We start from the raw sequence: 12074 nt of genomic DNA on the forward strand, positions 1-12074 counted from the left end.
AAAGTAGGGTAATGAATTACATCTTCTACTGTCCAATAAAAAGGAGAGATATTGAAGATCTGTCTTGTATGTGCATGCTTTAATTTAAAGAAGAAAAGACAAATAGATCTTGGCAAGAGTGGAAGATGTGAGATGCAAACTGCTGATTTTGAGCTGCTGATTGGTCCTCATTTGCTTTTTGTCTGCAGCTCTGAGATTCACTTAAAAAAGAAAAAAAAGATAACAGTTTCTTGGATCACTCAACATCTACAGTACTGAAATATTATTTTAGTTCTGTAGAGAAGGAAGAAATTTGGCTATATATTTAAGAGGAACTAAATTAAAAAATATTATGATTTCTGCTTTGGGCAAACCAAAATGTTGAATAACATAACTGTTCCTTCATCCTTTAATATTATCTATTCTTCTGCCTAAAACCATGTTGGAAAAGAATAGAATAGAATTCTTTATTGGCCAAGTGTGATTGGGACACACAAGGAAATTGTCTTTGGTGCAGATGCTCTCAGGGCACATAAAAAGACAAGATACATTCATCAAGAATCATAAGGTACAGCACTTAATGATAGTCATACAAATAAGCAATCAGGAAACAATATCAATGTACAGTAAATTATAAGGATACAAGCAACAAAGTTACAGTGTTGCCGTCGTAACATGGGGAAAAATCTTTCCTTAGGCTCCAGAGAATCTTTTCATTGCTTTATTCTCTAAAAATTCAAATAATGTTTTGAGAAAAAAATATTAAAAACCCAACACTAATATAATAAATATTGAGTTAAGCATAGGAATTTGATATATGAATACCAGGACAGAGAAAGAAAAGCAGTTTTCTTATTTGCACAAATGAAGATACCATTCACCATCACCAAATTGTTTTTCATAAAGGAGACAAAAACATTAGCTACCTAGTCCCAGCACAAAAATAATAACACCCAATACCATATAAAAACAGACTGTTTCAGCTAACTGCTTTTCTATTTTTTGTCAACAACATGATACGGAGGTATCCATCAGGTCACTAGGAATTAATCTTGGGAAAAAAACCTTTAGGGAATTTAATCAAATTCTCATCATTCCATTTCACTGGTTCTCCACTGCCTTTCTTTGCAGCTGGCAGCCATGTTGCTCATCCAGTATGAAAGACTCCATGGTGTCCAATCCTCAGGGATACTAATCATCTTCTGGTTCTTGTGTGTGCTGTGTGCTGTTGGTCCTTTGAGATCCAAAATCCTTGGTTCTCCAGCTCAGGTAAATTAAGTGTGCTTGTGTTGAATTATGCCATATTTCCACAGAGTTAATGCTGGAAGGAAGATGCTTGACGGTCCATTTGTGGGAGTTATGAGTGAAGGGCTACTTATAGGCTGAGTATGTGGCAGATGAATAATTTATCCAGCCACCTAGATTAGAATAGATGGTGTTTCAGACTGAGATAAAATCTATTAGCACACTAATAGATTTTAGTGGGACGTGGCGGCTCAGTGGCTAAGACGCTGAGCTTGTCGATCTGAAAGGTTGGCAGTTCAGCAGTTCGAATCCCTAGTGTTGCGTAATGGAGTGAGCTCCTGTTATTTGTCCCAGCTTCTGCCAACTTAGCAGTTTGAAAGCACGTAAAAATGCAAGTAGAAAAATAGGAACCACCTTTGGTGGGAAGGTAACAGAGTTCCGTATAGTCGTTTAGTCGTCCATTTAGTCGTGCGGCTGCATGACCACAGAGACGTCTCCTGACAGTGCTGGCTCTTCAGCTTTGAAATGGAGATCAGCACCACCCCCTAGAGTCGGGAACGACTAGCACATATGTGCAAAGGGAACCTTTACCATTACCTTAATAGTTTTTTAGCACGCATGTGTGGGGGAATCTTTACCTAATACATTTTTATGGTGATATGGGAATAACGAGATTCTTCTTCCTAGGATCATGAAGGGAAAGTCATTTTGAAGCTTAAATACCTAGAAGTCTTTGAGAACTATTAAACCACAGAGGGAGAGGTAGCTCATGGTTGGCTTTTCAAAATGTTGCACTAAAGCAGCAGTGTAGTAAGAGAAAGCTTCTGGCCAAATGCTTGGAAAAAAACAAAACTCTGGTTCCTGGGAGTTTACCTTGGAAAGGGCATTTTCATGCAGACTGGGTGCTGTGATGCAGCTGCCGACTGTATCTGATATAACAGTAACAGTGGGTATAATGTTCGAGGGTAGGACATGGGAAGTCACCTTTGTGATGGGAGCGCCTCTAGCAATATTTAATTATTCATCCTAAGTTTTCTTATTTAATATACAATCTTCTTTCACCCATCGTATATGAACTAGACGAAACTTGAAAGCAAATAAAGGTAGTTCTTGAATTACAATGGTAATTGGGACAGGAATTTTCATTGCTAACCAATGTGGTCATGAAGCGTGACATCATGCCACCATGTCACTCAGCCACAGCAATCCTGGCATTCTCTGTCGTGACCCATCAAAACCGCACTCGACTAAACCGCGCCCGATTAAACTGCGTCACTGACGTCATCAACAGGGCAACAACAGCCAGCGCGGAGAAAGAAGGGCGCTTTAAATAGCACTTTGAAAGCAAGCCGATTCAACTTAAGGTAAGGGTTAGCTTTAGGGTTAGCTTTAGGGTTAGGTTAAGGGTAAGGGTTAGGGTTAGGGTTAGGGTTAGGGTTAGGTTAAGGGTTAGGGTTAGGGTTAGGTTTAGGGTTAGGATTAGGTTTAGGGTTAGGTTAAGGGTTAGGTTTAGGGTTAGGTTTAGGGTTAGGTTTAGGGTTAGGTTTAGGATTAGGTTTAGGGGGGTTAGGTTTAGGGTTAGGGGTTAATTTTAGGTTTAGGGTTTACAGCGTGCTTCTGTCTCCGCGCTGTTGTCGCCCTGTTGATGACATCAGCTACGCGGTTTAGTCAGACGCGGTTTTGTGGTGGAACCTTCTCTGTTGCCATTGTTAAGCAAATCCTGCAGTCACTAGGTAAGGACCCATCCTGATCCAAGCCACTCCCGGCTTGCTCTCTCACAGCCCCAAGCCTGGGTAAGGCAAGGGACTGCCTCCTGTTCAACTTCCCTGCCTTCCACTCCTCTCAACTCTATCATTTTAGCTGGCTTGCACTCCTCTGCCTCTTCCACCCTTGTCACCCTGCACACGGGGGGGGGGGGGCGCTGCCATTCTGCCAGCCTTGCCACCTTGTGCTTGCTGGGGCCCTGCTGCCCCCAGCTGTCTTTAACATCTACCTCCCTCTGCTGAGGAGTTGCACCTGGCCTGGCCCTATGCAAGACAATTGCTGACTGTACTGATGCTCTGGAAGGACTCTGAAACTCTCTGAAGACTTTCCAAAGCATTACAAAAAGGGCCCGTGCACTTTGAGAGTGTTGGAAGAAATGTCCTTCCAGGTTCAGTTCCAAGTGGGGAAAAAGACACTGGAAACATGGAGGCTGCGTGGAAAGATGGTTTAATGGGGGGCAGGATCACATGACTTGAGCTCCTGAACAGAAAAGGGGCATCATATACTTTCAGATGTTGGGTGAAGAAGAAAAAAAAGTGAGATGCTGAAAGTTCCTGGTTTTATGTCCTCTCTGGCCTTTGATCTTGAGCTTGTCAGACTTCCATGGAGCCATGCAGAGGCAACTCTGTAGGCTGTGCTTTGAGACCACATTTGGTTGCCTTGCTGGCTGATATAATTTTCCCAGGTGCCTTGTGGTGAGTTTCTGTGGAAGGCTAATCCTACCTTTGTTATGTAGAGTAGATTAGTTCAGGTTTTAATGGCTCATTGACAAAGGTGGGGGCTATTAAGAGTGAGTCTGCTTCCTTTAAGAGTTGTGGACAGCTTGGCTGGCTGGCGAATTCTGGCAGCTGAAGTCCACAAATCTTAAAGCTGCCAAGTTTGGAGACCCCTGATATAAGACGTTAGCATGCCAAATCAGAATAGTCATGTTTCACCCTTCATGATGTTATTCACCATCTTAATGAAATCCACCCATTAATTGTTTTAGGGTAATATTCTATTGTTCTAGTTCATTGTAACAGTTGCCTCAAATATACAATTTCAATATGTATGGAGAAAGCAGCATTGTATTAGTTTGTTGTTTTACTTTTCCCTTTCCCACTGCCACTGTCTCTTTTTAGGACCAAACGGAAGGCAGATTTAGGAAGATCGTGTTTTATATCTACTTTGCACTGATCCTTATTGAATTTATTCTTTCGTGTTTCAAAGAAAAGCCTCCGTTCTTTTCTCCTGTGAATTTAGATCCGGTAAGTAAATTTTTAGGTTTCCCCCCCTTAGATTTTCATGAGTGCTGAATAGTTACAGAGGTTAGTTTTCAACCGGTTCGGACTGATTCAGATGAACTGGTAGCTGTCCCGGCTCTATGCCATCCTATCCAGAAGTTGTGAATGTCCCAACACTGAAAGTCTTTAAAAAGATGTTGGATAATCATTTGTCTGAAATGGTATAGGGTTTCCTGCCTAGGCAGGGGGTTGGACTAGAAGACCTCCAAGGTCCCTTCCAACTCTGCAATTATATTATATTGTATTTAGCCATGTTTTCGAAGCTGTGTACATGTGTGCAAGCTACACACGTGAGTAAAGTGCATTCGTGGAAGGTGTGCACGCTCACAAAGTGAGCAGGCACAGGTGCGGCAAACCGGTGCTAAATGTCTGTGAAACCCACCTCTGATTTTTTTATTCATGCCAGTTTTGTTTTCCTGAGATGCTCGTCAAAACCCATCTGCCGTCTCAACTTTGTGTAGGCTGCATCTTATACTAATTGGGAGAGGGTAGCCTATGATCCTGGCCTCACTTCTTGCTTTTGAAACCTTAGTTTTGCAGCTGCTTGAGCCCCCAGGCAGATTTGCTAAAACTCAGTGCCACGGTTTCCTGCTATTTTTAATTGAAAAACACAATGATAGTGCTGTGTAAACCCTAGAATGAATAAAATACCTTTTATAAAAACAAAGAACTACTACCAAATGTCCTCCAAACAGAAAAGAGGGGGGAGGAACAGCATGAGAGAGTTCCATGTATTTCACACCCACCCATTCAGTGTAAATCATTGCCTGCTAATATGATTTCATTCTCTGTTCTTGTAAACTGTAAAATGTAGTTTTTGGCTGCCAAAAGATCACACAGCCCAGTCTCAGTTTATTGCTCTGTTTCTAGCCAGTATTAGAGTGAAGTTTGCCTCTCAGTGATCATGAGAAACCCCCCCCCCCAATAAAATTCACAATATTTATTGTCCTTTGATTACCAATAACCCATTGACCATTCAGATGCAGGAAAGGAATGAGGAGTGAGGGTGGGACTAGCTGAAGACAGAAGGCAGATTGTAGAGACTGGCTATCTTCATTTTTATGAGCTTTCTGGAAGAATAGGGTTTGCATCTAATTAAAGATGGATTAATTTTGCTGCAACACTCCTTGTTTTTTAAAAAAAACCACACACCCAACCACAGGGAAAGTGGAGCAGGAGTTTGCATAGCTGATCTAGGAGTGAACATGTTTAGTTTCTGCAGAAAGGGTAATTAGCAAGGAAAATCGGTAAATAGAAGAGCATCTGTGCAGTTTGTTTACAGAAATGCTTATCCTTGTTTAATGAGATTCACTGCAAACCATGTAAAATCCCCAGGGCAGAATGTTGATTTGGAGAACAAAGAGCTAATCCATTTTGGTTCAAGAGGACTTCTACTCACCCCATGAGGAATTTCCTTTCCCTTTCTCCTTACTATATGTGCTTATGTTCCCTCCCCCCCTGAAAGTTTCCATTTCCCGGGAGCAGGTTTTGAAAACACAGGGACTCACAGAGAACAGAGAACCTAATCCATCCACAACGTCCATTATGATGGTAGTTAGACTTCATGAAATATCTTTTAGAAAGCAGCAATAGGTCAGGTGTATTTTATACCTCCTCTTTGAAAGGTGTATGGGTGTGTAGAAAATATTGGGCTAATCAAACATTATTTCCGTATTCTCCAAAAAGCTGTGCAAGAGCTAAGAGCAGAGTGTTTCCTTTTACTCTGACCCACCTGGCCTTAATACGTAAAGTCTTCTGGAAGCTGGTCAGAGAAGTTCCTTATCCTCAGATACAAGACTCTCTTGTGTTTCCTAAGACAGACATAACAGAACTAGACTTCCACACTTTGTTTGTGGGGGTTGATAGAGTAGAAGTTGTGATTTGGAACCCAACCATTGCATTCAACCACTGCTCAGGATTCAGGGGGAAGGAACTGGAAGTTGGAGGCAAATCCTTCATTTCATACATAGATTCATTTCGTACATATTTACATTCAAATTATTTTGTGTAATGGGATCTTTCACGGCAAGTTTAGCTCAAAAAATAACTGACTTTTTGTTTTTTTCTTTTGTTTTCCTCTCAAACCTTCCACAATTTGTCATAGAATCCCTGCCCAGAATTAAATTCTGGTTTTCTTTCAAGGATAACATTTTGGTGGTTCACAAGGTAAGCATAATTTTTCACATTTTATTGTGCTCCTTTGATATTACTGGGGAAGTGCCAGTTGAAAAGCTATCCTTTGTGTTCCTGGTGATCCAGCTGCATTCCTATATAGAAGTTCTGTTTGGCGTGCCATTCATTTTTATTTCATGCCCTTTCCTCCTTTTGCTAGAAGTTACATCTTGGTAGGGAAGAGGTGAGAGCCAGTTTAGTATTGTGGCCAAGGCACCAGGCTGGCAACCGGGAGAGTGTGAATTCTACTCCTGCCTTAGGCATTATTAAAATTGGCAACCTTTAAACCAATTTTTCAGTTTCAAACACAATGATGCAACCTGGATTAATCTTATAAATCCCCACAAGGCCCTGATTTATATAAAGTTACACAGAGAGAGGGGGGAGGGAGGGAGGGAGAGAGAGAGAGAGGAACATGCAAAGTAAGTGATAGACAAACAAAAACAAAGTGGCTTTGGTATGGTGGTGAAGGTATTAAGATTAAGACTAGGGAGACAGAAATTCAGGTTTACCTCAAAAATCTCCCAAACTCACTCACTCTCCCACCCTCCCTCCCTCTCCCTCTCTCCCTCCCTCCCTCTCACCTCCCAACCTATTTTCAGGAATTCCTATTATGGGGATAAAATGAAGGGGGATCCCATTCTTTTGAAGGAATGGTGAGGTGTACATCTAATTAAAAAGTGGACAACTTGTTTGAAGCACTGTATTTGAGAGATGAGACAGGAGGCTGGTTTTTTAGAGGCCTTTTTGCATATTACCACTGTGCAAAGCAAACTGTAAGACAACCCTTCTGGATCTTGAGGCCAGGAAACAGCTCTTCGAATAAGACTCAGCATGGCTGCTTCAAAGCCCTCCTGAATTTTTCACCAGTTGTCCCAGGAGAGGCCTGTTCTAGGCATGGCTAGGTTTACCTAGGAGACTTCAGGGGAGTCTTGAAACAGCCTCAATGAGCCTTTTTTGGTCAGGAAGCAGATTCAGAATGACACCTCATTGGCGAGTGAAATATTTCATGGGATGACTAGCAGAGCCCTATTGAATATTGTTGCGGCTGTGGAAAAGGAGAAATGGGTTGTTATGCTGGATAAAGCCCTGCCCTTTCTCTTTGAATATGCCAACTTCGATAGTCTTCCTGTAGTTACAACCAATCCATGTTTTATTTGGCTACATGCTTGGTTAAATACATGAACACCCTTGCAAACCATTCGTACGTTGAGAGGTAATCCTCCTCCCTCTTAAATTTACAACATAGTTGGTTTGCACTGTGAACTGACCAATGTCCTGCATACTCCTTCCCCATATACTAGAAGCAAATGATATTGGCCAAGGGCAAGAAAATAAGCAGCAGATGGATACATTATTAGGACCGTGCAAAACATTTGAAAAATGAATGTTGCAATGCTTTTACAACTTTTGAAAGCAGCCGCATCCCCTGCAAAGTTCACATATGGCCCATGGGACCTTCTCATTACAGTATTGTGTACACAGAGACAACTAGGATAACATTGGAAACAGCTCCGTGAGCCTTGCAGGAGATAAACTGCTTTGGCATTTGGAAGAGAGGGGCTTCGCTGCTTGTTAACGTGCATTGTGGAATAGTTCTTTCAGATGCTTTGCATGCTCTGTAGGTTTGCCCTTGGAGTAGTGGAGAGAGAAATTAAGATAAATGCCTGCCGTCAGTAGAGGTATTTGCCCATTTAATGTACAAAAAGGTTGTTTGTCCAGACTGACTCAGAGTTATTAATGTGCTTTTGTTTCTGTTGTCTAGCTTGGCAATACAAGGCTATAAGAAGCCTCTTGAAGACAAAGATTTATGGTCTCTGAATGATGATGATAAATCTGAAGTGATAGTCCAAAACCTCCAGAAAGAGTGGGACAAACAAAAACAGCGTGGGAAATTGTAAGTTGGCTTCGTTTTGTTCGTTTGTTCGCCATTTCTTTGCTTTGTTTTTATGAATACAATACAGAGCATTTCTGTATGGTAGCCTAAGCCCTCAGTCACTGTATGGCTTCCAACATGCTGTGGGTTGATAGCAGGATTGGGCTGTTGCTCAGTTCATACTCAGGCCAATGCAGGACCTGATAGGTCAGGGGTCCTCAAACTTTTTAAACAGGGGGTGATTCATGGTCCCTTAGACAGTTGGGGGCCTGAACCAGCTGGGTGGGCGTGGCTAGGTGGTCATGTGACTGGATGGGCGTGGTCAATTTAGCAGTCCTATTTTGCCTTTGTCCTTGCTATATTTGCCCCTCCCCTACTCAACCTACCTGGATCATATGGCTGTGAAAAATACCCTGAAAGGCTGCTTTTAAAGTGTTTTTAAAGACTTTTAAAGCACTACTTTACAAGCTGGCAGCTGCTTTTCAAGCCCTCCCCTACTCACCCACCAGCCCTGGATCAGGTGGCTGCACTGGTGAGATCACCCCTCAGTCGGCTGGCCCTCCCCCACACCATTTGGCCTTACCTTCAGCAGCAGCAATGTGATCAGAAGTTCAGCTCAACCGGTGAAATAACTAACCAGAAGTGCAGCTGGAATGAATGCTCGCTGGAAGATAAGGCCGATGGTAAGGAGCCAGATGAGGGGTAGGGCTAAATCCCACCACTTTGCTGGCCAGATATTTTGCATTTGCAGGCCATATCGGCCCGCAGGCCATAGTTTGAGGATCTATGTGATAGATCATTCCCCTGTTTTTGGTACTTCCCATCTATCTTCTCTTCTTCTTTTGCCATATCTGTCATCGGATGTTGGCGATCCTATTTTTATCAACAGCCGCATGAAAAAGTGCTGCTGAGTTTTGTCCCAACCAGTCCCTTCCCTGAAGCCTCCAAAGGGCAAAAAGCGACCATACAAGCAAACCAGAAGTCCGTTCCCAAACTTCCTGTTTGCCCATAGGCCTGGTTTTTTATGCTCCGGATGCTTCCGGCAAGTTCCTGAAGCCTCAAGCCTCCGGGGTGCTTCCGGAGGGGCGGGGAAGGCTCTTTTTGCCCTCCCCGGACGCCTATAAAGCTTCTGGAGCCTAGGGAGGGCGAAAAATGGCTTTAAAAAAGGCTGAACTCAGCTGGCCAGCGCATGCATGCACGCTGGCCAGCTGACAGGGCAACGCCTCACGTGCCGTGACAAATGGCTCTGCGTGCCACCTGTGGCACGTGTGCCATAGATTCGCCATCCTGGCATTAGGGTTTATTTTCCAGTTGGGTCTTATTTTCAGGGAAACATAGTAGTCCCTAGTGTTTGCTTTCTTTCATGGATACCCTCCACCATCCCATTTGCCTTTCTTAATTTTATATACTCCACTGATTTAACCTTTTTATTTCATTTAAAAAGAAATTAATAGCTTGTTCCATTGAAGAAACTATTAATATACTTTCTGGAGTGTTTCCTCTTTTGAATTTCCTCAGAAGTAGCAGTTTTCTGATGAGGAATACAATTTTATAGAAGAATGTCTTTGTAAACAGCAAAACCAAGGGGAAATACTGTGCACAGGCTAAGGACTTCTTGAAAGGGCAGATTGTATATCATAATAATCCACATTCTTTGTTGAGAAAATACAGACTCTGAGTGCCGAAAGTATTGTGCAGATTAATTTACTAGGCATGTTTGCTTTTCTGCATAATTTGCATCACCTTGTCTAGTTGTAGGAGATGCACAGAATTGCATACTTTTACTTCTAGAACATCTTATCCAACTGCATTGTACTTGATCAGATTTTATCTTGTATTAAAGATTCTATCTTCTACAACTCTCAGACTTCATCCTTTGTGTGGCAAATTGGAAAGGAAATAGATTTTTCTCAGCAAAATCATTGAAACCGAACAGTGATAGAATGCTTTGAGGATACTAAATGCAATTCTGTATTAAGCTAAATTAAACATGCTGGCTGAGGAATTTTGGGAGGGTCCGCGCATCTTAAAGTTACTGAGTTTGAAAAACACTGAACTAAATGAAGAAAACCTGAATTTTCAGGCTGGGTTTTTTTTTTTTTTTTTTTTTTTGTTCATTTTGCATTTATGAAGGTTTGGGAGGATTTAAGTGTCAAATTGATGTCTTAAACCAAATATTATTTCATCCCTTACATTTCTGCCAATGTAATCCCAAAAGGTGACCTTCAAGTTAATTGTGACCATAATCTCTATGATATCTGAATTATCCTCCTGCCTTGCAATCTGTGAAAGCATCTCAACTTCACATCTTGTCAAAAAAAAGTTAGAAAATGAGGGAATTATCATCTAAATTTCCACAGAGGTGGGAAATCTCTCCACAGTCACAGATCACACTTAAAAACAAACTTTTTTCAGCCTCTAGGGCAATGATGGCTAACCTTTTTATCACCGTGTGCCAAAAGCACTTGTGCACCCAAAATGCAATGTGCACACAACCCCCTACATGCCCCCTGCGCATGTGCACACCCACCCCCATGCTCCCCTGCATATGTGCGTGTGACCCCCCCCATACTCCCTCACCCCTGCACATGCATGCATGATCCCACACACGCGCCACCCCATGCATGCATGCATGACCCCCAAACATGTGCCCTGCCCCCCACGCATGCATGCGTGTCTCCCACATGCACCCCAGAGACCGAAAACCAGCTGGCTGGTGGGAGGTGCATGCGCATGCACGGTGGAGCTGAGCTGGCTCACTTGTCATAGGTTCGTCATCATGGCTATAGGGGACTAGAGAGGTTTGATGCCCTTACCAGAGGAGCAGCCTTAGCATTTTTGCTTCTTTTGATGAAGTTTCAAATGGATGGTACTAAAATCAATGTATTAAGGTTACTGAGTTCACAAAATGCCTATTTACCCTTTTTTTGGACCAAGAAAATTAAAAACCTGTTGTATAAACTGGTGATTTGAATTTCAGAAGAAGTTAAGCATTATAGCCATGGGGCTTTAATGCTTAATAAAGAAGAGGAATTATACTGCAGCTCATCTAGTTAGCTTCTGGAACTGTCTCTGCGTGAACTTTGGAAAGTTATTTCAATAGAGCCAAAACAAAAACAAAAAAAAACCCAAGGACACAATTGGTACTGAGATTGAGGCTTCTGGATTGGCTGGACATAGAATAGATACCTGGCTGTTTCCTTTTTCTTATCACTGGGATAAAAGGAACTTTTTAACTATGGTTCAGGCTCTTTTCAACCAAATTTCTTTCCCCTTTCCTTCCCTTCCTTTTTTGATATTCAACTTTTCCGACCTTCTCCGAGAGATTGGCATTTTGGGATCCAAGCCTGTGCTTTCCTTTTGCATTTCCCCATTTTATTGATGGGGAAAAAAACAACAACCAAGACTAAATTCTGTGCTTATAAAGATGAAACAAAGACTCCGAGGAATAGAAGCCACTATCTGGATGAACCTTGCAAAGAGGCTGCAAGAGAGATGACTTTTTATGTTTCCAAGAAGAAGGCCACATTTTGGCAAGCATACAGACCTTGATTAATGAAGTCTAAGAATAAAATGGCCTATCTGAGAATATTTGTAATGTAGCAAGCCTTCACAGCCAGCATTTCACCCTGATGACATAATGAGGAAGTTGCTTTGCTTTAAAAATTCCATGAGACTTCTGAAGCGGGGTGAAATTCTCCCGGTTCGGCACAGTTCGGCCGAATCGGTAGGGACAATTGTCCCTGGTTCTGTGA

General features: G+C 42.2%; 1 protein-coding gene across 1 annotated transcript in view; it reads left to right on the forward strand.

Moving 5' to 3' along the window:
- The window catches only part of ABCC3 (ATP binding cassette subfamily C member 3), an 81877-nt gene that overhangs the window by 22079 nt on the left and 47724 nt on the right, over nucleotides 1-12074 (forward strand). Inside the window, exons 4-7 of the mRNA XM_087710030.1 lie at nucleotides 1111-1248; nucleotides 4110-4235; nucleotides 6376-6437; nucleotides 8209-8340. Of these exons, the coding sequence (XP_087566156.1) occupies nucleotides 1111-1248; nucleotides 4110-4235; nucleotides 6376-6437; nucleotides 8209-8340 (458 nt within the window). The remainder of the gene's footprint in view (nucleotides 1-1110; nucleotides 1249-4109; nucleotides 4236-6375; nucleotides 6438-8208; nucleotides 8341-12074) is intronic.

The sequence above is a fragment of the Thamnophis sirtalis genome, unplaced genomic scaffold (assembly GCF_051295495.1).
Source record: "Thamnophis sirtalis isolate CommonGarterSnake01/CBP01778 unplaced genomic scaffold, rThaSir2_p1.2 scaffold_3, whole genome shotgun sequence".
Lineage (NCBI taxonomy): Eukaryota > Metazoa > Chordata > Lepidosauria > Squamata > Natricidae > Thamnophis > Thamnophis sirtalis.